The 26,751-nt window shown below is 37.6% G+C and overlaps 2 protein-coding genes and 1 long non-coding RNA gene across 5 annotated transcripts in view; 2 read left to right on the forward strand and 1 right to left on the reverse strand.

Moving 5' to 3' along the window:
* Positions 1 to 26,751, forward strand: part of LOC149691602 (uncharacterized) — a 212,086-nt gene that overhangs the window by 96,636 nt on the left and 88,699 nt on the right. The window lies entirely within an intron of this gene.
* Positions 1 to 26,751, reverse strand: part of LOC149691615 (lysosomal alpha-glucosidase-like) — a 92,108-nt gene that overhangs the window by 33,048 nt on the left and 32,309 nt on the right. For both annotated transcript variants that reach the window (XM_089868952.1, XM_089868953.1), the window contains exon 2: positions 7,360 to 8,979. The gene's annotated coding sequence lies outside the window, so the exon portion shown is untranslated. The remainder of the gene's footprint in view (positions 1 to 7,359; positions 8,980 to 26,751) is intronic.
* LOC149691616 (inactive tyrosine-protein kinase transmembrane receptor ROR1-like) overlaps positions 1 to 26,751 on the forward strand; it is a 107,196-nt gene that overhangs the window by 15,774 nt on the left and 64,671 nt on the right. Inside the window, exon 2 of the mRNA XM_089868950.1 lies at positions 25,785 to 26,079. Within this exon, the coding sequence (XP_089725076.1) occupies positions 25,785 to 26,079 (295 nt within the window). The remainder of the gene's footprint in view (positions 1 to 25,784; positions 26,080 to 26,751) is intronic.

Below are 26,751 nucleotides of genomic sequence, written 5' to 3' on the forward strand. Positions count from 1 at the left end.
GAAAATTAACGTGGCTCATTTGTTGTAGAAACAAATCCACCTTATTCCCGATGCCCGTGCCGAGGCTTAACGCGTGATTTAACTGTGATAAATCTGGGTCAAAATGATGCGTCATCGTTAAATTAATGATATATTACTATGAAAGTATCCCCTTTTTATTAAATAATGGACCCAATTAACTATTTATAATTAATTTATATACTACTATCACGAACGACTTAGGATTTTGGAAAAATCCCCTCTTGGTAATCCTTTCTAATAAAAACTTAAATCCGTTTAAATGAAAGAAATCTCCCTCTCCCTCATATTCTCTACGTGAGATCATTTCAACCAATCAATTTTTGACTTAAGGTCCATTCAGACGACGTTCCCGTCGGTCGTCTCTGTTAATTTCGTTTGGGTCTAGTCGGTACGTTCATTTCCCTGTTCAGAGGTGAGAGCAGACGACTTAAACGATTATGCGTAAACGAATATTATTTTTGAACCTAAGATTTTTGAATACTAAAATAGACGAACATCCTTTTAAAATGACTAATACCGCGCCAAGAAGTGCCTAAAACTTTTCATACATCGGCTGCAAAAGCGTAGTTCACTCGATCACGCGTCAGTAAGGCACGATCGAGTGGGCTAAAGAAAAGGTGATTGCTAACGAGGTGATGCTATCTCAGCACTGACTGCCCGACGAATCAGAAAACTAGTTTTCAAACTAAACCCGTGCACGAATCTTTTTTGTAGTCGTTGACACGTGGTCTGATTAAACTATCAAAGCGACTGACTTCACCTACGTGAACCTAAGAACTTAGTCTATAGTCTGAAGGGGCCTTTAGTCGCAGCCCGCACCCCAATGCCGTACCCTAAAAAAAGAAAACTAAACCCTTATTTAATCCTTTCTCCACCCAACACCCACATAAAGACGTCAAAAAATTTTGGCGCCCCAATCTACGTCAAACCACGTCACGTGTCAAACTATGTATAGAATCGAGCACGAGACTACGAAGGAGCTCGCGGAATTAAGGCATCAAACACTTCTTCTAAAAAGAAGTATATAAATTTTCCCACGCACCACGTGCCTTATACCCTTCCCTTCCTTGACAGTTGATTCGTTGGCATTTGGTATAAGGGTTGAATCGTTCACGAAGGACCTATTTCATTTATGAGACGAGCGCATTTAGGATTAGCTTTGGTAGTATTTGCTGTAATATTGTACTCGGAGTTGGGCACGAACCGGAACGGATTGGTCCATGAAAATCGGAAATACTCGGGGTCAAATCCCAAAGGACATCGTACCCATTCCTGAGTAATGTCAATCTTAAATCATATACAAGTATACTCCTGATTGATTGGCTTCAACTGCCCAAGTGGTATCCGCTTAAAATGTAGATATGGCCATAAGTTCATAAGATATGTTCCTTCCATAAGTTTGTCACTGGTTACTGAAGTGAGTGACGTAGGTCATAGATTCGAGGTAAAGGGAGGGAGGTCTGGTTTTGGCGCTGTCAAAGGCTTAACAATGCAGACTAAATAGGAAGATGGAAGTCCTGCAAAACTAACCGAGTGTAGGACTTCAATTCTCGCTTGTCGTTCTCCTTCGAACTAGCTCGAGCTGTAAGTCTATTAGTAGCATAGGAAGGGTCATACTTATGAAACATATCTCACAAACTTATGATATGAGTATGACCAACCCAACCCCAGTAACACGAGTGTTCCGCGTTCGAGTCGGTTCGAGGTAGATTCGTCGGTTTATGGTCTAGTCGGTAGTTACGACTAAATTCCGACTCTTATTTAACTTCAGTTGCCAACTCCGCTTTGCAGTCGGCCGTGAGAACAATAAAATAGTGTTGGCTGATAGTTGTATTTTAAGTCGGTTAATGTAATGAAGGATTAGGTCGGCTGCCCGACTCGTTACCAACTAACATGCGTTTCTATCAAATAAAAGATAACAATAAGGGTCTAGAGGTCGACATATCCGACGGCCAACCGATCACACTGAACATTTCAGATTTCGACGTAATGAAGCTTCTTCCGCGTTTGAGTCGGTTCGAGGTAGATTCTTCGCTTTATGGCCTAGTCAGCACTTATTACGACTAAAGTCCGACTCTTATCCAACTTCAGATACCAGCTCCGCTTTGAAGTCGGATGTGAGAACAAACAAAAAGAGTTGGCTGATAGTTACATTTTATGTCGGTTGGTGTAAGAAAGGATTAGGTCGGCTGCTCAACTCCTTACCATCTAACATTGGTTTTTATCAAAATAACAACAAGGGACGAAAGGTCGGCATATCCGACTACCTACCGATCATACTAAAGATTTCAGATTTAGTTATAATGAAGCTTCTTCCGCGTTTGAGTCGGTTCGAGGTAGATTCGTCGGTTTATGGTCTAATCGGCACTTACAACTAAAGTCCGACTCTTATCCAACTTCAGTTACTAGCTCCGCTTTGAAATCGGACGTGAGAACAAACAAATAGAGTTGGCTGATAGTTACATTTTACGTCGGTTGGTGTATGGAAGGATTAGGTCGGCTGCTCAACGCCTTACCAACTAATATGGGTTTTTATCAAATTTACCACAAGGGTCGACATATCCGACTACCTACCGATCAATACTAAACATTTCAAATTTCGTTATTTTAAGCATAAGAAAATAATATATAGCTCCCTATAAGTATGAAACTCTCCATTTAAGCCATGTAAATAGGATTTTCTTCCATTGCAATTTGTAAAAAGTTTCTAATGCCACCTATTAAGAGCTTTTGGCGTTAAAAAGTTGAAATATTTGTTTAAAAAAATTTCAAATTTTATATCGTAATTAAATAGTTAAAGGTCTTGAAATTATTATTATGATAATTATAACTGATTTAGTACATTGCAAAATTATCATAATAAATTAATAGATGGCGCGAGATAAGGAGTATCTTGTGTCTCTACTTGCGTGGCGATATTTCCCCGGCCCATCGTGCCTTTCGCGGGCACCTTAGGTGGCGGCGATGGTTTCGCCCCCCTTTTACTCGTAATTCCGAAACTTCTCCCACGGGGCGTAAAAGCGTAAGCGCGCCAAATTTGGGAGCAAATGCTGTAGTACGAAAATGAACTACGTTTCATACTAATAGGGAGCTATATATTATTTTCTTATGTTTTAAGACAAATCAAAGATACTTGGATTTGTATTACAAACAAAACATAAAATAAAATTTAGAATCAACAATATAGTGTAATATGTTTATTCACCTTGATACAAATATCAATCTCTCGTTTTAAGTATCATTTTAAAGTAAAATTAAAGAAAATGTTACGGTTTACGGCCTATTTTAGCTTTCCGTTAAATTTACATAAGCCTTTAAAACCGTTTCCACGGTTAACTCATTGCTACTTCGTTTTTATCGGAGATAACTGCAGTGTACACTAACGTTAAGTGCAGTCATTCATGGCTATCTCCACTTTTCGTAAACCGCTCAAGGTGCGGAATTCGGTCCAATGGGACCTCCCTTCTTTGGTTTCGGTTGAATGGGATTTCGGTCCTTTAAAAAAACCGACCTTTAAAACATTCTACAGCCGACCATTAAGAATCCATCAAGCCGACCAAAAACAATTCGTAAAGTCGACCATAAACAAGTCGTAAAGCCGACCATAAACAAATCAAGTCTTAAAACTACCATAATCAAGTCGTAAAGCCGACCCTAAACAAGCCATAAAGCCGACAAATAAGAGTCGATAAAGCCGACCGCAAATAGATTAATAATCCGATCATAACCAGAAAACAAAGCCGACTTCTTGTTTGATAATGTAAGAGCTGGCCACGCTTACTTTTTAGAGTCGGTTAAAGTGCTTTCAAAATTTCTATCCCGACCTCATTTTGGAAATCCCGAAAATTTTCCGTGCACGTTTGAAAAGGTTGGAAAACCGTCGGACCGACCCATTTTCGGGTAGGACATTTCGACTGTCAAAAGGAAAGTCGACCGACCATTTTGCGACAGTATAGGGCAGTGTCGGTTGAATCTCGAGCCGACTCCGTTGGCCCAACGTCGATTTTGCTACTGGGGAAAGTTTGAAAATATCAAAGATTACACGTCAAGTTGCAGTTATATAAGACTTGGTATCGAACCATACCAAAAGTAGGAGGCATATATACTTAATATCATATCCCCCCACGATCAGGAAACGCCGAGTGACCCCTGGGTCATCAATTTGACCACCCCCTTTTCCTTATTCGGCCCCAATTCGTACACGTATTTTGGTTTTGGGACCTCGGGGCCTTAACTGCCCATCGCTAAAAAGCTTAGAAGAGAAAAATGGCGAAACGCCCTTTTATATTACCTTACAACGCAATCATCATTTTAACTCGGAAATATCCACCAAGCACATTTTTTGGAGGGTAAAGTCAAGGCATAAGCAAGAAGTGATATGTAGTTTATTAGGGGGAAGGTATAAGTAGCGCCTAAGTATTGGTGCGCCATAGTCCTAATCCCCCTTTCAAAATACAAGGGGGGACGTAAAAGGAGGCCGGGCTATTTCGCCAGCCTCTCCTCAGTCGGAAAATATGACTGTAATTTTCATCATTCGCGACCCGCTGACGTGAGTTTTCAAGAACCAATGAGATGCTGGTTGTAATTTAGAGTTGGCGGGGATTAACTCCGGACAGGCTACGTTTGGACTGGAGATAAAGCTGGAAATGTGGCGAATTTATACCTTCTCCCTAATAAACTAGATATCACTTCTTGGCATAAGTAAAAAAAAAAGAAATCTCTTTATACTAATGACGTGGCATGCAGTTTTAGTAAGTTTTTTTCCAGTAAAATAATATATATATATAAATATAACTCACCCTCTAATTGCTCCGTCGTCAGAATGACTAGCGGTTTTTAACGGCAATAATGAAGGCGGGAGTGAAAAAAATATTCTTAACCCTAACCCTAAATCGGGCCTAATTCACTGGTGGTTACGTAATGTTATGGCTAAATTAGCGGGCTGCGCGTGTCGTTTATGGTTTTAATACGTGTTGAAAATAAAATTCCTGTATAATGACTTTAGGCTTATTAATGGATTCGTAATAGGCCAATAAGAAATCAGAGGATGACCTTTTAACAGCGCGTGCGTGCCGCAAGCCACAGGGGTCAATCCCGGAGGCTGAGATTGGAAAGATTAAAAACGTAATTTTTACGTAAATATTTCTGTATTTGGAAGCAGAGAGAATTCTCTCTGTTGGAAGTAATACATATTTTTTTTTTCATCACAGTGTTGTCAGGCCGTTGGTGTGAATTAATAGATTGCGGATCTAGAGAAAGGCTCGCAGTTTAGTTTGAATCAGTACTAGACTAAGCATTGGATAATTTCAGAGAGCCTGACAACACTGCACTGAAATTAAAGCTGGAAAAGAGGGGAGGAATCATCTCTAGCCCCTTTAGTGAAAACTTCCAAGGAATAAATAAACCAAAGAGCGTATAAAGAAAAGGAGTTGAAGCAAGCAGCTTTGTCGATAAAATTTGGGAGTTCCCGCTTTTCTTTTCTTATTTATTTGTTATATTTCCTCCAACCAATAAGAGGGCGGAGAAAGTTGCACGTGCACAAAACCGGAAGCTTAGAGGAAAACTTTTAAAGCGAGAAAACACCAGCTACGCCTTCCACTCCACCCTTTCTCTTTGATTAAAACACTGCAATTAAACCACACGGGAGGGGTTTTTTCTTTTTTTTAGATTTCGCTTTCAGATTTTCAAAAATTTCAGAAGGGAATTTCAAAATATTTTTTTTTCTCTCTCTCTCTTTTCAAAATTAGGGTTGACGTTAATTTTAAATTTCTTATTTTTTTTTCTCTGGGCGGGTTTTTATTTTTAATTTTTTTTTTCATTTGAAGAACCATGGAGGATTGAAATACCCAAGAGATGACGTCGGATGTTTTTTAATTCCACGCATTACAGCGTTTCTTAATTAAACTTATATAGGGTTTTGGAAAATTTAATATCATATTAAAAAGGCTTTCACGTAATCCCGTGGGACACATCCTACAAAGTTCTTGCCTTAATTAGCTCTAAAAAACCCTTTAATATTGATATAAACAACCCACAGCATAACTAAAATCCTTTGAAGATATATCTTTAAATAAATAAAAAAAAACATGTATGTTTCGGGCATGCGCATAAGCTAGGATTATTATTATTAAATTATACCCAAGTTAACGCGTATTATAATGCTATTTAAATCGTACTAATCCACGCTTAAACAGTGGTAAAGACTCATCTTGAAAAACTGGTCTTTCAAACTAATGTTGTCTTATTAATCGAGTGTGACGATATTCGAATTATTCTTGGTAATAAACGGGAATCTTACTTTAATGGCGTTAGAATACACGTTACTTCAGCTTCCAACGCATTAACTTATACAATACGAACAACTCTATACTCAGAAAATCTTGTTGCTTAACGAGTATATCTTTTCAGGCTTAAACCGAACCGAAAGGAGGAAACTCGTCCAAGCGTTTCCGGTTCCGCTTTTTTTAAGAAAAGGACTTTTATTCCCTTCCCTCTTTGAGTTTTAACTTAAATTTGTTCAAACGGAATTGTCTACGCTATCTAAAGATAATTTAATCCATTTTAAACGTATGTTTCAAGGTGTTAACTACAGAGCAAACTAGGGTTGGTTTTGAACCTTATAAGATGGAACGTAGAGTGTCTTTATTCTGACAAACTGACTTATATCATCCGGTCTCTATTCGTGTCAAAGAAATTCTAAGAGGATTTTTTTCTCTCTCTCCAACTTAAGGAAAAAAAAGATTTCGAAGTCAAGAATCTTTAGATTTTTTTATCCAATTAGTAAATGTCTTTTTTGCTAAGTTATGAAGAATGATGGCAAAAAAGGGCGCGAGTTCTGTTGCAAAATAGCGCGCGCGTTTTATAACGAACGAGCGCGAGCTTTTGCCGACGCTGCTAAGCCTATTTTTAAAATTAGGGTTAAGAATAAAGAATATGAACTAAAGAAATATTCATACTTTGTGTGCTGGACATAAACAAACTTATCCATACTTTTGTGTGCTGGACATAAACAAACTTATCCATACTTTGTGTGCTGGACATAAACAAACTTATCCATACTTTGGGTGCTGGACATAAACAAACTTATCCATACTTTGGGTGCTGGACATAAACAAACTTATCCATACTTTGTGTGCTGGACATAAACAAGCTTATCCATACTTTGGGTGCTGGGCATAAACCAACTTATCCATACATTGTGTGCTGAACATAAACCAACTTATCCATACATTGTGTGCTGAACATAAACCAACTGATTACAAACAGAGCGCGCGCGCTTTCCTAGACTCTGCTAAGCCTATTTTTAAGATTAGGGTTAAGAATAAAGAGAGTATTTACCAATAAAAATATCCTTGTTCTTTGTGTGGCTGGACATAAACCAACTGATTATAAACATCCCCTTCCAATAATTCTCTAAGAGGGTCCCCTATTGTAGGTACAATGACCACAAACCACAAAAATAGGAAACAATCCTCTTTCTTAGTAACAATGGCTGGTCGAAAACGATAGTGACAATCTAAGAACAAATTAGGATATCATCAAAAAAAGAGCAGACGAAATAAAAGACTCCCCCTTCCAAATAAATGAGTCCAATTCCTCTCTTAATGAAAGTACTATCGAAATCTATCGCTAAGCCTAATGTCCTTCCTTCAATAAAAGGACAGAACAGAAAAAGGAGAGAGAAAAGACTTTGTCCTTGGTTATAACAAAAATGTCTAGAGAGAGCGAGAGACCCCTGTCCAAAAAGGAGATGACCAAGGCCTAAAAGAGGAACACAACTCTTTTCAAAAGACGGATGGGGATAAGGAACTTCAGCTACTTTGACCAAGTCGAGTTTATTAGATTCTGCATACCTACATAAGTTCATAAGATATGTTCCATAAGTTTGTCACTGGTTACAAACTGGAGCTTGTCACGGAGTGAGTGAGGTAGGTCATAGATTCGAGGTAAAGCGACGCCTGGTTTTGGCGCTGTCAAAGGCTTAGAACAGACTAAATAGGAAGATGGAAGTCCTGCAAAACTAACCGAGTGTAGTTACTCAATTCTCGCTTGTCGTTCTACTAGAACTAGCTCGAGCTGTAAGTCTCTAGCATAGGTAGTATCATACTTATGGAACAGATCTTATGATACCTAGCTATAAACGTAAACGCCATGCAGGACTTGGACTGATCTAAGAACTATATACTAAGGGACATCCACAATCCCAAAACACAAAGGAATATAAGATTGGGATGAAGTTAAGTAGTTAAGCCTAACGTGGACGGACGGTTCATCTCCTAACGACGGTTCAAAGTGTAAGAACTTTGGGGGTTTCGCGAGACCATAAAGGTCACGGAATAGGTCAAGGGGATCCATAGTTTCCTTGGCAATGTATTACAATCTTGGGACGGGAAGAAGTATAAGGATAAGAAAATATATCGGGATTGCAGCTAGGCATCCAGAAGGGAATAGAAAAGTCAAAGGCTTAGCAAAGGGGTTCTGTTCTCTGAGTTCTCTCTGACTTCTATACGACTACTGATAAGCTCAATATGAACCCGAACTCGATCGATTATTGGTTAGCGGACGAGAGAGAGAGAAAAAGAATTGAACATATACGTATGGCACAAGCTTGAATTCAATGCTTTTGTGACTCGTGCAGGAGACCAGATAACCAGATTCCCACTATTTTTTTTAAGAATATATAACCCAAGCCAAGGCTTAGCAGCATTCAATTTTGTATTCAAAATGGTGTCTTTTTTCAATACGTTCAATACCAGATAACTTTCAAAGCGTACGTACCTTTCACTTTAGTAGTTCAATATCGATAAACGAAACATCGAGCGATTTCTTCATGTGTTTATTACGAATTCCGCAGTGGAATTGCCTGGTCGTTGCGGAATAAAGTTATGGCACGTATCTGACATTGACAGTATTGGGTCTCACGGTATAATAACGTGGGGTGTCATCACTCTGATCCAACTGAAAAAAAAAAAAAAATAATATAAAATAAAATAAAAACCTATTTTCAATAAGAGTTTGTACCATAACGAAAGCTTTAAACACTACAAATAAATTCAGATACGCAATAGCTTTAAACAGTGGTAAAAACGGAAGCACGAGATGCACCGTTTTGTTATCACGTGCGCTTATATAATTCTAAAATCACCTGTCACAATTATATAAGCCTATAGTACGCATTAATCCTTATCTAAATATGGTCAAGTAACAATGTCCAAGGATATTTCACGTGCCATGCTATAGTCCTGTTTATAGTTTAGTGCAAAAGTTAATCGATATATATTATATAGTTGCGTGATAGTATATGGGAGGTTTTTTTGCTTATATTTTGTATTATGATTGTACGACAAAGGCTTAGGTAATTCTGTCAAAACCTTTATAACTACACGAGGGGAATCTTCTTGGGTAATAATAGGGTCCGTATGCCGAAATTAAAGTCGATTTGTACATACGTACATACGCATTAGGTAAAAGAGAAAACGAACATGGTCAGCCCTAATTCAAAATTGACGTTTCCTAAATTCCAGAATTATACATTAGGCTTAGCAGTAACTTCAGGGTTTTGTGTTTAAAATAAATATCTTGGAGAAAGAAGTAAGAAGGAGTAGTAATTTTCCAAACATATAACCGTAACCTATGTACCCCCATCTCCTGAAGGGCAACGAAATCCTCCCAGCATCCTTGGTGGGCGTTTTGGTAACGTCGACAATGCCCCCTGTGTCTTAAAAATAGAAGCTAATCCACCTTATTCCCTATCGCTGGAAGCTTGGCTTATCTCAAGAATCAAGATTCGTGGAGGGGAGTAACGTAAAGAAATTAGTTTGTCGTCTGCTACAAAAGCCAAAAATACGTACTATAGCAGACGACAGACGAATTTCTTACCGTTACTCCCCTCCACGAATCCCGAGATAAGCCTAACTTCCGGTGATAGCGATAAGGTGGATTCATGAGAACCATCTTCAATTTTTAAATGGCGCTAGGCAGCACCGTTTAACAATTCCTTAACATAGTCAGGGGCGCGCGAGGAACTGTGGGACTCATTGTCGCACATAGCCCACCAACATCACTCCCTACTCCATCTTACCACGCTCCTCTAAACCGAAAGAGGTATCCCTGATTGAAAGAACTATACACAGATTACACAGAGTTTCATCAGACTACCCAAGAAGTATGTAGCAGTATCCTTATAACCAACCGTAAATCCAGTAGGTCGGCGTCCTATGACAAAATCCATTTAAACTTTAATAAAAAAGTAAAAGTCCCCCATGAGAGTTTAGATAGTGACACCACGCAGCGCGTGCGTGGTCTCTTTCCCCTATAGAATTGAGTTGGTTTTTTAAGCCTTGGTTTTTAAGGGTGTCATGGGACATTCCCCTATAAAAATCAAGATAGTGTCTTCCCGCGAGCGCGCTTTTGGGATTATTCACGCGCTATGAACATCCGCGTGCACTGCCCAGTCCATCACAGGCTGCTCTCGCGCCACTAAGTCACGTGACGTGTTACCCTATATACAAGTTGACGTCACCTTCGCATATGCAAATCGTATAAAGAGGAGATATTTTTTCCCTTTTTAGTTCTGTCCTATTTCTGTTAAGCAGTCAGTATATATATGCATACAAAGGGCCCCCAAACCCCGTATACCATAGTGTTTGACTCATAACGGAACGGTTATGCGGGGGCCCTATAAACTTCATAAAATATATGAATGGTAAAGGGAAACAAGCTAGGGTCCCCCTAACAGAGAGGAATACATATTGGTATTAACTCCAACAGACATAGCGAGAGCGCGCGAGGGCAATTCCGGTTATAAAGTACAGTACGGTTGACATTAAGTGCACCCAGGAGGTGTAACTAAGAAATTACTACTATACGAGGACAGTGTTAGATGCATAAATGAGAAGAGGGAAAAAAATGTTCATAGGGAACCAAGGCTTAGGGTGACCCACATGTTCTTAATTCCCCGCCTTTAACTTCGCTGGTTTTAATTCAATTAACGTAATAGTAAGGGGTGTTTTTTTAATTAATTTTACATAAAGGGTATTTCAAAAAGGGTACTTACTAATTATAGGACCGAAGTACAGTGCTCAGTGGATCTGTGAGAAATCAATTTTGAGTCGAAAATGTTGTAACTTCTATGACATTTTTGACCTAAAAGTTATGATTGAAGTCAGTGTTTTAGGGATGACCCAAGCGAAAGACAATGATTACTAAATTAATTAATAAAGGGCAATTTTCCGTAAAACACTAATAAAAATAATAACTTGTTTAGAGTGTCCCTTATGGAAAAATGAGATGGAAGTTACATTTTCGGACTCAAAATTGATTTCCCATAGAATCATCCCACACTATTTCAGCCCTATTTTATAATAGCATGTATTCAGAGTACTTTAAATATGGGATGAACTTTAGGCCTATTTTTTTCATTAAATATGGATTAAAGTTCAAATATAAAATGGAATGCAGACCTTCTATGACGTAAAGTACTAGAGTATTGAAGCTAGCAAAGAACGAATGGATGGATGTGCCCCTTGGGAAGAGTTTAAACGTCATTTTAAAACATGATTAACAACGTAAGGGAGTTAAGTATTCTTATATAAAGTTTAAATCGACTCAAAAATTCATTCTTCTCTCTTATATAAATTATCTAGAGTCTTCCAGTAAGAGATGCATTGTAAGTCAGGTTAGGGCAAGGCCCTAAACTTTACCTATAGCTGGGAAAGCTCATTAACCTTTAGTATGGGCCTATAGTACTTACAATTAATAATTAAAAATATTTTTCCTCTTAAAGTTTAAAAGCCCCTACATAACCTAACCCTAACGAAGCCATTAAATTCTTGAAAATATACTGTATTTTCTGACGTTTGAACAATTAAGAGCTATCTATATAAGTGTTGGCGGTTATTAAAAACATAAGGGTGTGGTTTATGTAATTTATTGTCTGCACCAAGGTTTACAAATTTGCTTAGAGAAATTCGAAAATTTGCCAAAAATGTATTTATGAGAGGGAACGGGTTTTGGGTGCCAAGGGTTAATTTTTTAGGTATATATTTTAAGGTTAATGTTGATTGATGAAGCATAAAAAAGGGTTTTCTGGTTCAAAAATGGGGTCAAAGGTTATCTTCTAACTAATTCTAATCCTTTTATTAGTATTTTTTGAAAAGTCTTAGGCAGAGCTAACTGATCTCTATTTCGATTATTTTCTTCTGTAATTAATTAAGATTCTGTTTCGACAAGGGGTCAAAGGTTACCCCTTTCTATAACTAACCCTAATACTTTTAGCATTTGACAAGGCTTAAGTTAACTTTTCTTATTATATTCGCATCTAAAATCATGAAGGTTAACTCCTCCAGAGAACTATCGTTCGAAAAGAGGTCAAAGGTTAACCCGTTCCAACTAATTAGAAAACGTTTAATGTTTGCATGACAAGTCTTAAATTAACTGGCCCTATTTTGTTTATTTTCGACTGTAATTAATTAAGATTAACTCTTTAAAATTCTGATTCGAAAAAGGGTCAAAGGTTAACCCGGTCCCCTATAAATAACCCTAATACTTTTAATGTTAAAGTTACCTGGCTCTATTTTGTTTACTTAATTTTCGACTGTAATTAAGATTAACTTCTTTAAAATTCTGATTCGTGAAGAGGTCAAAGGTTAACTAACCCTAATACTTTTAATGTTTGAAAAGTCTTAAGTTAACTGTCCCCTATTTTGTTTATTTTCGTCTATAATTAATTAAAATTAACTCCTTTAAAATTCTGATTCGAAAAGAGGTCAAAGGTTAACCCTCCCCTTATAACTAACCCTAACACTTAAATGTTTGAAAAGTCTTAAGTTAACGGCCCCTACCCTATTTTGTTTATTTGAACCTAGAATCAATTAAGATTTAACCTCTTTAGAACCAGCGGTGGCAGAAGCGCGATACCGCCGCGTCCTCGACACGACTTTATCGAAGAACTATTAGTAGATGAGTTCATTGTTTACGTCTTCAAGAAGACAGACAGCTAAAGTCGCGGGATGCATCTTAGATCTAGGCAAAGGCTCTAAGAGGAGAGTCGAGTATAGAGAGAGATAGGAGGAAGAACAGATCACTCGATATCTCCACGGAAGCGCCTGCTTCCATCAACGAATGTCTTAAGGATTTTCGAGTGATAAAGGAAAGCTTTCCATCCCTATATAACTCTACATCCTCCAACCATCTTCTTGAGAGACGCCTGTCTTATCTAAACAACAACGCGCCACCATGCCCTGCTAGCGAAAATAAGCAAAAATGTTTCAGACAAGGCTTAGCTACTTGATGATATTCAGGGACCGGTACCTTAGAGGACTAGAAACCCAGAATTTGAAGTAAAGAAGGATATAGATAAGTGTGTATGAACTAAAGAGGGGGGCTAGAGAAATGTTCTCCCCAGTTTCTTAACTTTAACCGCGCTCTAACAGGGTTGCCAGAAATTTGTTATTAGTGTTATTGGAACTGAATGATCATTGAATCGAATAGAATAGAATAGAATAGAATAGAGTGGTACTGAGAGGGGAGGAGCTATGGGGACGTGACGTCAATATTTGTAGTCTAAATTGTATGCCCTGAGCTGAAGACTTCCAATATGGTCTCCAAAACCAAGGTAAGAGGTAGGAGGGTGTAACGTTATGAGAAAGTTCGTAATAGCAGACTATACTACAAGCTTTTCAGTCTGTTGTAGATAGCGGTTTAATCGCACTCACAAATGTCTCCGGCAACACTTTAACTCTGCACACAATATATACCAAAGACAGACGTCTCAGAGTTAATAGACAGTAAACATACTGGGGCACTCTCTTTTATTTCTGTTTGCTTTTGATGATGCTAAGGAATAGTTTTTGGAGTATTTTTAACCTCAAGTTATGGACATTTAATGTTTTACGTCAAAGACAGACCCTCACCAGGATTTACTAAGGTATTAAAAACAAATATAGCTTATAATTTCCCCTTGTAGAAGTGAATACGCATGGTACTTTCTCCAAGGTGAATTATTTTGCCAGCCAGGTCACTGATGTCATATCAGGCATGGGGGTGGGCGGGGGCGAATGACAGTTTAAGTTCACGAATGGAGATTGGTTGCTGCTATAGAGGATTTTTTAAGTACTTCTGGCTTGGCTTTTAGTACACATATTCCACGTGCGACTTAGGCACTGCAGCATGCAAGCTTCCGAATTTTTGGGGATTATGGCAGACTATAGAGTGGATGGTGGAAGGAAGCCAAGTTGCTGGGGAAAGATATTAAAATCGTAGTAAGAGCGCATGCATGCCAAGGCTTAGGAAAGGTCCTTAAGCCTAACTTTTATACTTCAAAAGGCGCCGCGCGAGTTCGCCCGCTGCAAATATGAAAATCGAGTTAGGTTTTTACGATCTCTTCCAGAGGATTCGAGGCAAAGATTCCATAAAACTCCTGGGTTTTCTTAAGTTCCAAGGAATTTAGATTTTATAAGAGCTTAAAGACATTTTTTTTCTTTCCTTTCTTCCAGCCATCAAGGAAGTTGAAATGAAATTTTCGTAAATTTATTTAGTAGAAAAGTTTGAAGTAATTTCATTTGAAGATAAAAACACATGTAATATAAGTTAAACACAAGAGAATTCATACAAAAACTGTACTTAATTTCACATTCGTTCCGCTCTCTCAAGATTGCGGTGTAGATTATCATAACGCGTTTCTGCGACTGTTTCTTTGCCAAATCTTTGTAATATATATATAAAGAAAAAACCCTCAAAGAAAAAATAAACAGAAGTGCATACATATATTTATGTATATTACATATTTCAACTTAAGTGTGTACCACAATCAACCCTAAGACGCGTTAATAAAAACATCGTATACGTAAGGTTCTTACGTAGTGCCAATTTACGTTTGAAATAAATCAAACGGTCGCTTTTATGTCGCGCGCGGTTTTTTCCTCGAGGCGCAATTCTCGTGCGTATTCAATTGCACTTAATTAATACGTGGAATAGTACGCCCTACCTTATAACGGTCCATTTATATACCTTCCACCGCATTACCCATCTTAATACGAAGAAAACTCTTAAAGAGAAAACAGAGCCAACCATGGTTGCGTCAAGAACGTTAGGAATGCATATTGCAATGGCTTTTACTTATGTCACTTGACAGTACAGTTAAAGGCAAATATACGTTCATGGTTAGTAGAAAAATGCGGACAGTTATCTTGAAATAGGCCTAGGCTTCCTCAAAACAAATATCGCCCTTTAAGTTTTCAGACTCCCAGCTGGTTGCGTAACGAGTGGAATTTCGAAATTTGACTTCCAAGTTAATCAAGCGTTGCATTACGACAAGATCTAACTAATAACTAAGCCTTAGTTGGTCTTGACTCTTGAGGTTCGCGTAAGGGAATATTTATTAGTAATGAGTAACGAGACTTGTCGTAAGTTTTATTGGCGTTACCAGAAGCCATTCTTAATTACAGTTAAGACTTGGCTCGATCAATTTAGTGGCAAATGAGAAAATTTAACTTTAAAAGTTTGAAAGATGCATGCATTTATCCAAGATCTTATTAATAGAAATTGTTAAGCCTTTGCGGTTTTCAAGAAGGCACGTTCAACTTTCAAGGTTCCGTATCTCACTCAAATTTGAGGGGGGAAAACTTTACAGTAAACATCAAAGATATTTCATACTCTTAAAAATGCTACGTGACCAAACAACTCCCAACCAACATCCTGAGATTCCTTAAAACCTTTCTAAAACTAAAACTTTGTAGAAATAAAATTTATTTTCTAAAAATGAAATCAACTTAAAGATTTCCACGTGCAACTTTTTAAAGGGAGACTTAAATGGTCTGATAAACATAAATATTTTTAATCAATTTATATTGATAAAATAACACTAAAATCATTAATAAAAATTGGTCACTCGCATCACCTCTGTTTTTATTATAAAAACCAAAAGTCAACTTTTGCAAATTTATATAAAATTAACTGAAATATTTTGGTAAGTTTAATAGCCCCTTCCAAAAAGTTTGACTGCCTTGTGCATCTTGTTGTTTAAGTTCTTCGCGCATGCGCACTTGGAGCTAAAAAACGTCATATCTAGGTTGTGAACTAGGCTATGCGGGGAAACTACTTCCTGTTTGTAGGAAGAACTGAACTGACTCAGACTGAGAACATTTTTCCAAAACTTTTTGGAAGGGGCTATTAATCAGAAGTGAGATGAGACTAGAAGTACTGAGCTAACCAAATTCTTCACTCGGCGAAAGTGAATATTCTTGATAACACACCAAGGGTTGGCCCTCTAGTGGCGGTTTCTGAATTTCCCCTCCAAAACGTGAGAGGCTCGCGGTGGTAGACCGCTGAACTAGATTCAAGTACCCGTGTCCGTGTTTCGCCGCTGTAGGTTGAGGGGAAGGGGGTAGGAAATGTTTTTGGAACTCGACCAATTTTTTTCTCTCTAGCGTAGGCGCGATTGAAGCGGCGTAAAATCCTCAAATTTGTTCACTAATGCCAGGATCTATTACCAATGCTAGAGCCCTTCACTTCTAGTCTCAACTCACTTCTGGTTTAATTAATGATTTAAAGGTATTTTATAACAATACAAATTATATAAAAAAGACTTGGTTTGCCCAAGCCTTAAAAACAAAACGATAAGAGTTTTTCCAGTTGTCTGAAGCGCAGATATTATTTTTTTCTATTGAATTTTAAAGACAATCCGTATTTTACTACTCTTTCGAATTTAATTCAATCACCTGATTTTACTGCTAATGGATTAGTTTCCTATAAATTAATTGAAATAAAAAATTACTTATCTCAGATTTTTCAACAACAATTCCATTTTCCTGAAATATTTTATCATGAATTTATTATTTTGAGGGATATCGTGTAAATTTAATCAAATTGACAATTTCTTTTTTAATTTCCGAGAATTTTCCTTTCAAAAGGTTTTAAACACATCAAGTTTTCATAATGTTGTCAACTAAATAGCAACTCAACCAACACTTCTAAAATCTTTCCCACAAGTACTGATATACACAGTTCAATAATTGTGACTGTGCTTAAAGAAGAAACGAACCCGTTTATCAAGTATTAGAAAGGTGATAATAGCCCCCCTTTGTATTCTAAAAGACCGCATGAAATACATTATTAATGAGAGAATTATTTGAAAATTAAAGTACGTTCTCCATTGAAAAGAAAAAATTTCATGATAAAATGTTTCAGGAAAATGGAATTGTTGTTGAAAAATCTGAGATAAGTAATTTTTTATTTCAATTAATTTATAGGAAACTAATCCATTAGCAGTAAAATCAGGTGATTGAATTAAATTCTAAAGAGTAGTAAAATACGGATTGTCTTTAAAATTCAATAGAAAAAAATAATATCTGCGCTTCAGACAACTGGAAAAACTCTTATCGTTTTGTTTTTAAGGCTTGGGCAAACCAAGTCTTTTTTATATAATATCTGTTCCTTCAGCCTTAATTTGTATTAATATATTATAAAAATAATTATATGCTTGTCAAACGTCATTAATTCGATGTTCCAGTAAGATGTTCATGAGCATATTGGCTCACTCCAAGTGCCTCTCATTATTTTATGGGAAAGATTAAAATTTTAAACCATTTGGTAGGGGAGTGGTAAATTAATTCACAATTGGTAGGCGGGTGGTAACTTATTTCATATAAAGAGGCGGTTAGTGACTCAATTAAGTTTAGTCGACCTTTTTGTAAAGATTTTAAAAAAAGTTATGTCTAAACCACGCGCCAGCACGCGCACATTTCATTGAAAGTTTGTTATTTAAGAATTTTCCCTTATATATACTAAGATTCTTCATCAAAAATAGACAACGAGCTTTCCAAGACTCGAACCTGCGATGTTTTGCCTCGAATGCAAACGCGTTATCCATTACGCCACAAGCCCGTACTTCGTAACAAAAATTATCTAAACATTGTATTTATAGGATTATTTCATTTATGTTGAATAAAAGATCTGTAAAAATAAACAACGAGCTTGCCAGGACTCGAACATGTAATCTTCTGCTCCATAGGCAGACGCGTTATCCTATGCGCCACAAACCCGATGGAGGCTGATTAAAATGCTATGCAAACAGTGTAATATATTTAACGGTTTTACCATGATTTATAAATTAATTAAAATAAAATACTTAGACTTAATTGTTCTTAATCAAACTTCAGAAGTTCAACATTCAATAGTTGCTTGATAATTCAAAAGTGTTCCGAACCTTAACTTCGCAGTAGTTTCTGAGTTATTCGATGGAGTGGACCACCAAAAATCCCATGCTTTTTCTATGGGACGCTAAGCCTAAAATCTGTGAATTATTTCTTTAACATTACAGGAGGGTGTGGGTTCTTATCTAGAAGGGCCTACCGGCCCTCTAGAATAGATTAAAAACGGTTGTCAGAGCATTTCATTCTCCCTTTAAATAGATTTCCACGTGAAACCTTTAAAAAGATCTGCAGTGCAACTTTTAAAATGATTTTCACGTGCAACCTTTAAAGAGATCTGCACGCGCAACTTTTAAAGAAACCAATTATGAGTTAAGAATAGATGTTCTTCCTAGATAAATAGGGGAGAGATTCTGACAATTATTAGGACCCATGACAATTGGGGAAGATGATAGCAGACGATTGTAACAATCGCGGGAAAAGTCCCCTTTACTACATACATACAAAGCCCGAGCTGAAGCTATCGTAATTTGATAATTTTCCATTGGCTTCCAATGTAGCTAGATATGAGAGGAGCATATCTACAAGAGAGAGGGGAGGCTTACTGTTTTTGCTATCTCGAAAAGAAAACGATAGCAATAATACTAATGGAAGAATCTATCATCTTTATTGATTTTACAAGTCCTATACTCCCCCCCCCTATACTAAGACTACATACAGTTCAAACGCCACCCGGAGTATGCAAAGCGTTATAAACACTCCATAACCTAAGCCTAAACATGTCAGATTAGGCTTAGCTCCATTGATAAATACGACTGAATCCAAATGAATGAGAAGATATCTCGGATTTATACCCCGTCTTTTTTTTCATCCGCTTAGATTGACTCTAAGCATATCTAACTATACAGTATGAGTTCAAAAGCAGGGTATGGATTTACGGAAGCTGCATGGGTCTTCCGAAACACTAACACACAGAGAGAGAGATAAGGGTGATATTTCTAATGATTATCTTATAGTTTCTTATGGACCAAGGCTTAGCGATGCAGGGTAGGATTTCCTATATAATACACTGGTAACGATGCTAATCTTCAAGTTACATTGGTGATAAGCCTTGGATCTTGTAATATAAACCCAATATTCGAGATTGGAAAACAGGGTAAATAACTTCTGTAATAAGTTCATGAGATATGTTCCCACCATAAGTTTGTCACTGGTAACTTAGAAACTGGAGCTTGTAAAGCGAAGACGCCTGGTGAGGTGCTGTCAAATTAAGGCTTAGTAATGCAGACTAAATAGGACCTAGATGGAAGTCCTGCAAAACTAACTACCGAGTGTTCTCGCTTGTCATTCTGCTAGAACTAGCTCGAGCTGTAAGTCTCCAGCATTACGAAGTATATAGGTAGTGTCGTCATACTTATGGGGGAACGTATCTTATAAACTTATGCTTCTGTCGATACAGGCTTAGTTATAGAACCAGGGAGTAAGGAACGTTAGAGGGAGTTTTGATCTAATGCTAAAAAAACCGTCATACAGTGGCAAATGGTAAAGAAAGTGGGGGGTAGGAATTTTTATCTCCGTTCCTCAATGTTTGCTAACGCGCAGGCGCGAGTGACGTCGTTTACTACCGCCAGCAGAGAGAATTTAAAAATTCTCTCTGCAGCCAGCGCCAGCTTCCGCCAAAGAGGAGGGAAATAGGGAGAGATAATCGCATAGGCAGCCGTGATCCATCCGTATTGAGAAGAGAGGAAAATGTGTGATACGCGGCGGCTCTTAACGCGCAACTTATTCGCGCACAGTTGACGTTATTGGTTCTCCTCTTTCGGGCTACTACTACGTCACCAAAATTGCTCGGAAAGGTTTAAACGTTGTTAAAACGTACGCTTTAAAAATAAAAAGCCGAGGCTTAAGTGAAATGTTCAGCCAAGTGGGCTTTTTTTAAGCAAAGAGTTATTTATTTATCAGAGGTAATTTAGATAGATAGTATAAGATTAGAGCCGTGTAATGTTTCAGGAAAATATTCAAAATATCTTACTTGTAAACATATAACACCAAATCCTGCTAATGGATCACTATCACCATTAGAAAAATGGCTTGAGCACACGAACCCACGAAATGATGTTTTTTAATTACACATTGTTGATGTTTGGTTATAGGTTTTCGAAATGGTTTAAAAGTTATACCGTTCATTTTTGGATTACTTGAATACCGCGTATTGCTACTACAATTCAAGTAGCAGCATTTTTTGTGGTAAACCATTTTAAATTACCTCTGATAAATAAATAACTCTGCTTAAAAAAGCCCACTTGGCTGATCATTTCACTTAAGCCTCGGCTTTTTATTTTTAAAGCGTACGTTTAACGTTTAAACCTTTCCGAGCAATTTTGGTGGCGTAGTAGCCAGAAAGAGGAGAACCAATAACGTCAACTGTGCGCGAATAAGGTGCGCGTTAAGAGCCGCCGCGTATCACAAATTTTCCCCTCTAGATGGATCACGGCTGCCTATGCGATTATCTCTCCCTATTTCCCTTCTCTTTGCTTCCGCTTCCATCGACTTCTGCCCCACTCACTCTGTTCGACTCGCCGTCGAGATAACCGGGAAGCCCGGAAGGCGAATTTGCGGTATCGTTCGGTAGGCGTTATAAAATATTCAACGTTTTAAAGCTCAAGTTTCGAAATTTTTTGAGACATTTACCAAGTCTTCAACTAAATATTATAACATTTTCTTTAAATTTCAACATAAATATAGCTCTGAGAATAAAATTAGACACGAAAACTACAATAAGCCTTGGTTAGATATCATCGGCTGAGGCCGAGCGGCGCATCTCGAGCCGCCGGCGGCCGGGCTTGCCGTAACGGCGAGAACAGAAAAATACCTCGTTAAAAAACAGATGCACGACGGTTTTTAAATTTGACGCATGCGCTCGAACACCGCGTTGAGTCCCCGAGTCAGCGCCAGAGAGAGACGATTTTAGCCACGAATCTAACGAACGCGCCTATTCACTTTAATACTCCCTCTAACGTTCCTTACTCCCTGATAGAACCAAAGTACAGTAAAAATTAATTAAAAATAAGTATAAATTTATTTGTTGGTCCTGTTTAAAATTAGTTTATTGTTGAAGAAACTTTGAGAAAAGAAAGTTTAATAATAATAATAACGTGTCTTGAAGAAAGCTCGGGAAACCGAAAGTTTCTTGACAAATAACTTTTCTAGGCATAGTTTTATTTTGGGTAGCGTATTTTGTTAACGCTTATTTGCGTTTTTACGTCATCTAGTAACATTCCCTCTTCTCTACCAACAAAAAAAAAGAAGCTGTAGTTTGAAAAATTGCTAAAATAAGTTGGAAAGAAAAGCGGAATCCATTATTTTCCCCTTACATATTCTTCATGTAGGCATTCCCCCCTCTCCAAAAAAAATAACAAACAAAAACAAGAGAAGAGAACCTTTGACATTTTATACACTCTAGAAAATACCACATCACTAGGCTATAGCTAGAGAGAAAAAAATTATACAACAAAAAGTTATAAATCCATTTTGACACCAAAACCTCTGTCTTATAGCCAAAAAAACATGTTGAATTTTGAGTATAAAATACAGGGTGTTACTTAAAAAAAAGGGAGGGTAATTATAGGACCGAAAAATGTTAAATTTTGAGTCGAAAATGTATGTAACTTCAATATCCATTTTGACCTAAGGAACATTGTTTATAAGTTATGATTGGAGTCAGTGTTTTAGGGATATAGAAGGTACAACATTTTCGACTCAAAATTGATTTCCCATAGAACAAAATTGATTTCCCATAGAACCAACCATCACACTGTACTTCGATCCTATAATTACCCTCCCTTTTTTAAGTAACACCCTGTATATAAAGAAAAAGATGATAAACTTAGTAAAAAAAAACAAAACTTCTAAATCGAATATATTTATATTGACTTTGATAAACGGCCGAGGATTTTCTAAAACCATGCAGGGGACTTGTTCCAACTTTGGAATGCAACGTTACCAAAAGTTACTTCAACACATACTCCGTGGTTCTATTAAGGCAAATTTAGGTTGCTGTATGGTCAAACCAGACAGACATAAAGGTCAGGTCGCAGTACAGTCTTTGGAGACAAGAGTTTTCTAGACGTGATGTGACGTAAGCGAGAGTAAAACACCAACTTCTCTTATACGCCGATTTAAAGAAACGATTCATTGTATGCATCATAAGTTTATAAGATATGATCCATCCATAAGTATAACACGTCCTATACTTCGTAATGCTACTGAGAGACTTACAGCTCGAGCAAGTCTTAGCTGAACGACAAGCGAGAATTGAGTGGCTACACTCGGTGGTTAATTTTGCAGGACTTCCATAGGTCCTATTTAGTCTGCATTACTAAGCCTTTGACAGCACCTCACCAGGCGTCGCTTTACAAAAATCTATAACCTACGTCACTCACTCACTTCATGACAAGCTCCAGTTTGTAACCAGTGACAAACTTATGGCCAACATATCTCATGAACTTATGATGCATGTCATGAATGCTCTTCTTGAAACCAAGCAGCAGACTTCTTCAAAATTCCGCGACCTTGCTCTGCTGTAGTTGCGAATGATTGATAGGGTCAATACCGTCTGAGATAGGCTAAATTTCATCGATATCAATTTTCAACCAAATGATATCGAATATTTTGACAGGGCCAAGTTTTTAGGGATGTTTGCGATAAAAACCAAACCAGAAAATCACTAGATATTACTCATTAATTATAAACAAACATTAATTATCTGATAAAAATAGTCAAATATCCTAAGTCTAATTTGACCCTAAAAAGGAAATGACAAAACATTTCACGAGAAAAACAAAAATGCACGAAAAGAATATGAAAATTTCACGAGAAAATTAAAATGCAGGAAAAGAATATGAAATTTTCACGAGAAAAATTAAACTGAACGAAAAGAATATGAAATTTTCACGAGAAAAACAAAACTGCACGAAAAGAATATGAAATTTTCACGAGAAAAATCAAACTGCACGAGAGACTGAGACACATAAATTAAAATAAATCAATCCAGAAATTACATACAGAGAAGTAAACATCACAGGGGCGGGGGAGGTCACCTTCTTAGGTTATTTCCTGGCGCCAAGAAGCACCGCTAGTGGCAGCGCGAGTCGGCTATCCTCCCTCACCGCGGTTAGTGAAGGGTGAACTCCGTCTGACGTTGTATCTTGGTTGGCGCCATGGAAATAACCGAAGAATGCGGCCTCCCGCTTGTTTGTTGGTTTCCTTGCAAGTAATTAATAGAATAGTCTATATTTTTGGGGGGTATATTTCTAAAGCTAAATATTTTCAAAATCTGAAAGTTAACCAACATTTTTTTTTGAGTCGAAGACAGAGACAGAAGGCGTAAAAGTAAAAATAAGCGGCTCTCTTATCACTCGAATTACAGCATTAAAATAAAAAAATACTTGTAATTTTAAACCACACCACAAAAAAATGCAACTCATCCCTTTGAGACGTTTATAATAACTCTTTGCGCATGATGATGCTAAGCCTAAAGGGGGAAGAAAAAAAACTGTGCAGACTGTGTGACGGTGATTATGGCGTTGCATAGCGTAACCTCCGACCTCCTAACACGTTTGCCTTTAACTGAAGTACAGGAACATGAAGTAATGCGAAGTGTTCCAAAAAGGAAGGGGTAATTATGGGACCGAAGTACATATACTGGGATGATTCTATGGAAATGTTCAATTTTGAGCCGAAAATGTTGTAACTTCTAAGACATTTTGCCCTAATTAAGGGACACCTTAACCCTAAACCAGTTATGATTAAGAGTGTTTTAGGGATGGCCCCTTTAAGTAAGAAACTGAAAGAGAATGGTAATTTCATGAAGGGGTAATCCAATCATAACCTGTTTAGGGGGTGTCCTTTTGGGCAAAAATTGGTCATAGAAGTTACATTCAGTCCAATAATTGCCCTTTTTGAAACAATCTGTACTGACATAACTCGCGAAACAAATTGAACAATTTTCAGAATGTTTTTCACTTAGTTTACTTCGAAATTAATTTACTTCTGTTGGAATATTCAGCCATGCGTTGCTTGTGCAGAAAAAAATTATGTGGGAGTGATTCTACCAATGGAACATTACCATGTAAAAAAAATATGTCGGAGGAGGCAAAATGTGGGGTCATTTTTTTAACCCATGATTTTTTGGGGGTACTCAGCAACGATGACAGGACCAGGGGGGGGGGTTTCCTAGGGCGCTAAGGGTTTATACTATCTCCCTTAATTGATAGGAGCGTCACGTCACGTCACGACAATTTAAATTGGAAGCAGAAGCTACCAGGGAATGGTAAATCTTACCCAATGAGATATATCTTTCATCTTAAGGTGGGGTTGCTAACCAACCCTAGTGTCTAATGTAAATATGATTACATAGGGGTGCTGGTATGGCCTACTGGGTAGCCAAATAGCGCAACACTTTTGAAAATATTTCTACTTATGTTTGCACATGGTTAACAAAATTCTTTATAAAACGAGGATGCCTGGTTTGTTATATTAAAAGAGAGTTGAAGAAAGAAATATTTACTCATATTTCACTTTTGGCGCGAGTAAAAAAACACGTGCTTCTAAACTTCGATTTTAAAATTAGGCTTAACACGATTGATCGTAACTATAGGCAAGGGGTGGATTTGGCGCGAGAAACAAATCACGTGCTTCAAAACTTTAATTTTCAAACTAGGCTTAACAACGATTGATTGTTAACTAAGACATAACGGGTGATTTGGCGCGAAAAACAAAACACGTGCTTCGAAACTTTAATTTTCAAAATAGGCTTAACACGATTGATTGTTAACTATAGGCAAAAGCATAACAAATAATTTGGCGCGAGAAACAAATCACGTGCTTCTAAATTTCAATTTTAAAATTAGGCTTAACACAAAAGGGATGATTTGGCGTCATTTTTCCGCGTCTTTTTCTTACCACACAGGGAAAATAAAACAGCTGAAAATGTAATGCATTTTTGTCAAGGGGGAGTTTTAAAACTTAATGTTCCACTAAAAAGTTTATTCATTATTCTAAAAATGACAAATCTAAAACATAAAATTCGCAAAATGAAACAAACTCTTTTAAAATTTATGATAGCAACCGTTTGTATAATTACTATACGGGACGTTAGGTAACGTTTTAAAGGCAATAAATTACAACGTTAAGTAACAAGCGCGGGAACACCTGCGCCAGAATGTCAGATAGCAGACGCCGGAGAAAGAGAAAGAGAGAGAGCTAAAAAGCCGCTTACGACGTATACTGCGTGTCAAAAGACACCCTTCTTTTCCTAAAGAGAGACTAGCTAGAGCTCTATATGTACCATCAGGACCCAAAGACATTCCCAGTTTCATTTTGTAGGACAGACGTCAGGCTATGGGGCCTAAATATTAAAAAGCTCAAGGAATTTTGAAAAGCCTAAAAGATACTATAGAAGAACATAAAAATGTAGTTGTCAAAGTTACTAAGATGACGCAATTAGATACTGTTTTTAACTAAACGACGTACGCGTCATGTGGAGATTGAATTGCGGGACTTGGGAACAAGTTTAAGTTTTGTATAAAGATTTCGATTAAAATTGTTTTGCAGGGTGGAAAGATCACGTTTTCCACGACTCTGGAATTCACGGAGGAGGGAGCAGTTTGGGATCGGGAGTAGTTTCGACGCATCTGGAACCAAAGAGGACGGCGAGTCAGTTGCAAGACGACGCCGAAGAACGGATGAAAGCCATTGGAGGAGGGGGAACCAGCGTTCTGGAAGACGGGGGAGGATTCTTCGAGGATGAAGACGAAGAAGAAGATGAGGAGGAAGAGGATGATGGAGGAGAAAACCCGAGCCTGACCGAAACTCCCCTCATCTTTTCAGACGATCTTGAATTACACACGTGAGTCCAATACTCTTTTCTCGTTCGCTCACTTTGCGACGCGCGCTCGCTAGTATTACGAAATATACACGGTGCTGACCATTCCTAAGCTTCAATATTGACAACGCTACACTACGCCCCCATACTTGATACAGATTTTCAATTTCAAAAATTCTCCCACTTTCTTCAAGGTTTTCTTATTTCACTTACTTCCCCCAAACCAATTTTAATTTCTAAAGTCAGAATTTTGTGGCTAAACATGACTAATAACAAGACGGTTTCACTTAAGGGGCTAGAGAAAAATTCCTCTCTCCCCGAGCCTCTTCCTCAATTTAAAATTCAGTGCAATGTTGTCAGGCCCTCTGTAAGCCAAGTAAGTCAGTCAAGTAGTCAAGTACTATACTCAAACTGAACTGCTAGCCTTTCTCTCTGTAGTCTCCCGCCTTATCAACGGTAAGTCTGGCAACACTGTGGTGTAAACAATGTATAGGAAAAAATACCCAAACTCAAATGAAATTCCCTGACATCCATTTTCAAAAACCCCTGACATATGGCAACCCCGTTATACAATAGCATGAACCAGGAGTCCATCATCACACCTGGGGAGGTTATGGACTTCTGCATGAACCTTACTCGACGGTGCACATTGTCTTTTACGAGTGAACCCAAAGACAACGCGTGGTAAAGATGATT

This window comes from Phalangium opilio, unplaced genomic scaffold (genome assembly GCF_054372755.1).
Source record: "Phalangium opilio isolate 3A_F unplaced genomic scaffold, DU_Popi_V2 ptg000025l_1, whole genome shotgun sequence".
NCBI classification, from domain to species: Eukaryota; Metazoa; Arthropoda; class Arachnida; order Opiliones; family Phalangiidae; genus Phalangium; species Phalangium opilio.